General features: G+C 39.4%; 1 protein-coding gene across 1 annotated transcript; it reads left to right on the top strand.

Annotated features, from left to right (window-relative positions):
- Positions 1-618: 618 nt before the first annotated feature.
- LOC137949412 (uncharacterized) lies at positions 619-2,851 on the top strand (the record flags this gene model as incomplete). Its single annotated transcript, XM_068795472.1, has 3 exons — positions 619-1,053; positions 1,251-1,381; positions 2,725-2,851. Coding segments are annotated over 3 exons (693 nt in total), but the record flags the coding sequence as incomplete, so codon positions are not given.
- Positions 2,852-4,340: the final 1,489 nt, after the last annotated feature.

Raw genomic sequence — 4,340 nt, forward strand, 5'->3', positions numbered from 1 at the left:
TATGTACAATCCTTCACTTCCCTTATGCTTTGTATCTCCTATATGTCAGATGAAGATCGACTCTTTTCCTTTCTTGTTGGCTTATGTCCATTAGCTTCGGCTTTATCTACTGCTAAAAAGTTAACCGAATATGAGAGAAAGAATGATTTGGCTAACAAAGTGTCTAAAGAAAATAACAATGGTAAAACGAATTTTAATAAAAAGGAGAAAATCAAGGGATTTGAATGGAAGATCAAATCAAGGAGATTTGATAAGGGACGATCTCTGCTCTCATTGGACGGAAGCATGAGAGAAGGGAGGGGTTGAAGCCTATAAATACCAAGGCATTCAACCCTTGTAGATTCATTCAGCATAGACGAGAGGGAGAGTTTTTGTAGAGTGTTGGCCTTTCACCTTGGACGACCACTCCTTGTAATCTTCTCTAGTATTAATACAAGGTTACTTTGTGTTCCCATTCCATTGTCTTTCTATCTTTTCATTCCTCGTGCTTCATTTGAGAGGAAGGAGTTTGCAACGTTGATCTAAGGGGTGAGAGGTTGTACTACCTTTGACGAATTGAAGGTAGGCCATCACAGGAGTTGGACTTCTGCTAGCCTAAGTGAGTTTAGGCTCATCTGACCTCGTGAAAAACTGGGTGGGGGGCCTTGTACCTACCTCGGCGGAGTCTCGAAATGGCAGTGGAAGCGGATGCAGGCCAAAAAAGCCAAACAGCTCCTAAAGGCCCGTCTTTGCCGTGAGTGCCAGATTTACGAAATGAGGCAGAGGGCGGAACTTAGAGCCGCAGTTTCTGAGCTTGAGCGACCGTGGGAGGTTGCTGAGCGAGCCCCAACTCTCTTTTCCATCAAAGCAGACGAGCAATTGAAGGCTTTGGCTAACAAGTCTCAGTTTTCTGGAGGTTACGATATGTGGTCGGAGCGGGATGAGACTCAGCTTTTTCATAACCAGGACTGGCTCCCTTCCGTGAGGTTTTTCCCTAAAGGGGCTGTGCACAATGTCAAACCATATGATATTATTGACAGTGTTGGGCGCACCAATTATTCAGAAATGACGGACGTTGAGGAAGATTTTCCCAAGAAGAGGAATGGGACTAAAAGATCGATTCTCTTGTTTGGATGCCCATGAAAAATAAGAGAGAAAAAAAAAGAAAAATGTGGTTTCTCTTATTTGGATGCACAAGGAAAATGGAAAAGTAAAGAAAAGAGAGCATGCATATTACCAATCACAAGTAATATGCATGCTCAAATTTTTAGGGAAGTTTCGTATTTCAGTCCTTCCTCATCCTATTTCCGCCATGTTCCATCTTCAGCGCTTTTAATCTCTTTATCGCACAACTGCATTTAGGCATTGCAGACGAAAGTCACGGAATATGTGTCAGCCACAAGTAAGCTCATTTCTCAAATTTGATCTCCTTCATCCTTATTCTCTCCATGCAATGTAGTACAGAATTTATGCAATACATATTATTTTGAGATCCTTTATGAGTTATAGATCTAGTCATATTTCGTTTCTTAATAACTCTGATATGCAAGATTATCTCTATTTTTTTTCCATACTTTTAGGATTCTTTGAACTTAATATTAAATATGTATTTTATGTAAAGTTTTAAATGTAGGTTAAAGTTCAAACCCGACTCGAGCTTGAGCTCAAATTTGGTTAAAATTCTTGGGCTTGAGCTCGATTCCAATTTTAGTCTCAAAGCTAGGCTTGAGCTCGAACTCAAGTTCAAAGTATTCAAATCAAGCAAAGCTCAAACATATACAGGTTCGAGTTTGGCTAGGCTCAAGAGAGTGGGAAATGTATATAAAAGTCACATTTTGTATATAGGTCATGTTTTTATATAAGTCACATTGGCATAATATTATGCAGTGTTTATAAACAATTTTATGCAGAGTTTATAGACAATTTTGTGCAGAGTTTATGTACAAAGGTCATGCCCAATTTTAAGTAAAATTTATGCATAATTTTATGCACAGTTTATTTGACTTATATTTTATGCAAAGTTTTAAATGTAGGTTGGAGCTTGAACCCTGCTCAAACTCAATTCCAATTTTCAGATTAAGGCTGGGCTCTGCTCTAGCTTGAGTTCGAAGTATTTAAATCAAGCCTAGCTTGAACATATGCAGATTCAAACTCGGCTCGACTCGACTCGATGCCACCCCTAGGCACTGCACGTATAGGCTGGGCACATACGGACTAGTGCCTGAACACCAAGGCATGGAGGCAAGTCAGATTAGTGGCAGCCAACTTTTTTTTTTAATGATGATAAACTTATTTCAAAGAAAGGGAAGATACATCAAGGGAGACCTTCCCTAACAATAAGAGATTGAAGGGGGGACCTAGGCACACAAATCAACAACCGAAATGGCTGATCTAAGTATATGAGACAAAGTACAAGAAATGGTGGATACAATATCCAAAATATCAAGAAAAATCTGCCAGTGACGCCACAGGGGGAAGGATGAGGTGGAGCACCATCCGATGACGACCTTGGAGTCTCCCTCCATGATAAGGAGACCACTAAAGCGATCCTTAAAAATACACAAGCCGTGAAGGAGACCAGAGAGCTCAGCAATGGTCGAGTCAGCAATTCCAAGAGGGCCACAGTAAGAGAGTATGGCAGTGCCGCCCGAATAAAAAATCACCCCGCCAAAACCATCCAAACCCCTGTTCCCAAAGGTGCTACCATCAAAATTTGGCTTATAATGGTTGCTAAACGGTTTCTAGTCACATGGGCCATGGGGTGTTAGCTGGGGCGGTTGTACATGAGGAGGCATGCGCCAAGAAGCACATGACCATTCGAAGGGGCATGTGGCCAGCAATTTCCCCAACTATATATAGGGGGGCTGGATGAGTGCCAATCAATCAGACATTGACATGGAGACTCAAAGGAGTGCTCGAATATCTTGTATGTAGACAGATTTGTGTATATGAGAAAAGGTTTATTGTGTGCCAACTATTTGTATGCAAGGGAGGATGACTAGTGTGGGTTATCCCAAGGACGGAACTAGGCCGACACAGGTAATTAAATTCAACTTTCCACTGCATAACTGAACCCATGCAACACCTAAGCTCTAACATTACAAGCATGATCTTTACACAGTATGGCACCCCATGAATGAATGAGCAGGCCAAATCGTCTCACCAAAATTGATTTTAAAAAAAATGATCCCTATTAAAAAAATATTTTTTGAGTAATTAAGAGTGAATTTTACTCTTCAATGCAGATGAACAGTTAATGTCATTCTACATCGTTTCAAAAAAAATGTCATTCTTCAATCATTCAAAAAAAGTGATTCCACGTTCATTCACAACAAAAAAGAAAAAAAGTATGATTTCTCAAAATGATGGATATAAGCCAATCAACTTACATGTCCTGAGGAAGTGTAGAGTCATCAGTATTAGAGTACAGAAACAGTGAGCCGCCACTCTCGATGCTAAGGAATTTTAATGAAGCTAAGTCTGTATATTCATTGGTAACAGCAAATATGTTCACACAACCCCCGATTGAACAACAACAGCTGCCTGTGCAAAGTCATCATGGGTTATTTTTCCAAAGATCTGTAGATTCTACAAAACTCAACCATTTCAGCACTTGGGTGTATATAGAGGCATAAGGCAATTTACCAGTTCTTTGTAGAAGGGTGTCTGCTCAGGAAGCAGTGCACAGTCTGCATCCTCTCCTTTACTGGCATATTGCTCACCATAACGCCTTGTATCTAATTGACTGGCTCCATAATCAGGAGGACCAGACAAAAATGTAAAAACCAATCTAATAAACAAATGCTGATAGTCACTAATGCAGTCAATTTTGGAGCCACATAACCAATAAACGAATGTTTATAAATACTAATGCAATTAGTACAGTCAATTTTAAGAAAACAAAATTTAGAAAGGTAAATTGAAACAAGATATTCTTCCAGGCCCTTATTGTCGCCCTTGAGAGGAAACACTCCACCCAAGGAAAAGAACATGTTATTACCTGGTAAAAGGAAGTATCCAAAAAAATTGTGACCAGTGCTTTTCCAAGAAACCGATAATCAACCATTGAAAAACCAATTCTTTCAATTGGCAACATTTAGCTCATTTCCAGCCATTATGGTTTCACAAGACATAATTAATAGAATTAACATATACTTTTCATAGTGAGGGATAAAGACAATCCTAGATTCAAAGCAGAAATTTTCAAAAATACGAATAGAAAAACAAGGAATGACTCTCCAGATTTATCCCTCACAATAAGTTGCATGCATATGACTAATGAACATCAATGGGAAAAGAACAATGAAAACACTCAACTTTTTTAAACAGAGAGCATCCAGCAATAAGGGGTACAGGCCATT

The sequence above is a fragment of the Aristolochia californica genome, unplaced genomic scaffold (assembly GCF_029961685.1).
Source record: "Aristolochia californica isolate CCGP_79_NKW_82.1479 unplaced genomic scaffold, dmAriCali1.0.hap1 SCAF_14, whole genome shotgun sequence".
In the NCBI taxonomy this organism is placed as follows: domain Eukaryota; kingdom Viridiplantae; phylum Streptophyta; class Magnoliopsida; order Piperales; family Aristolochiaceae; genus Aristolochia; species Aristolochia californica.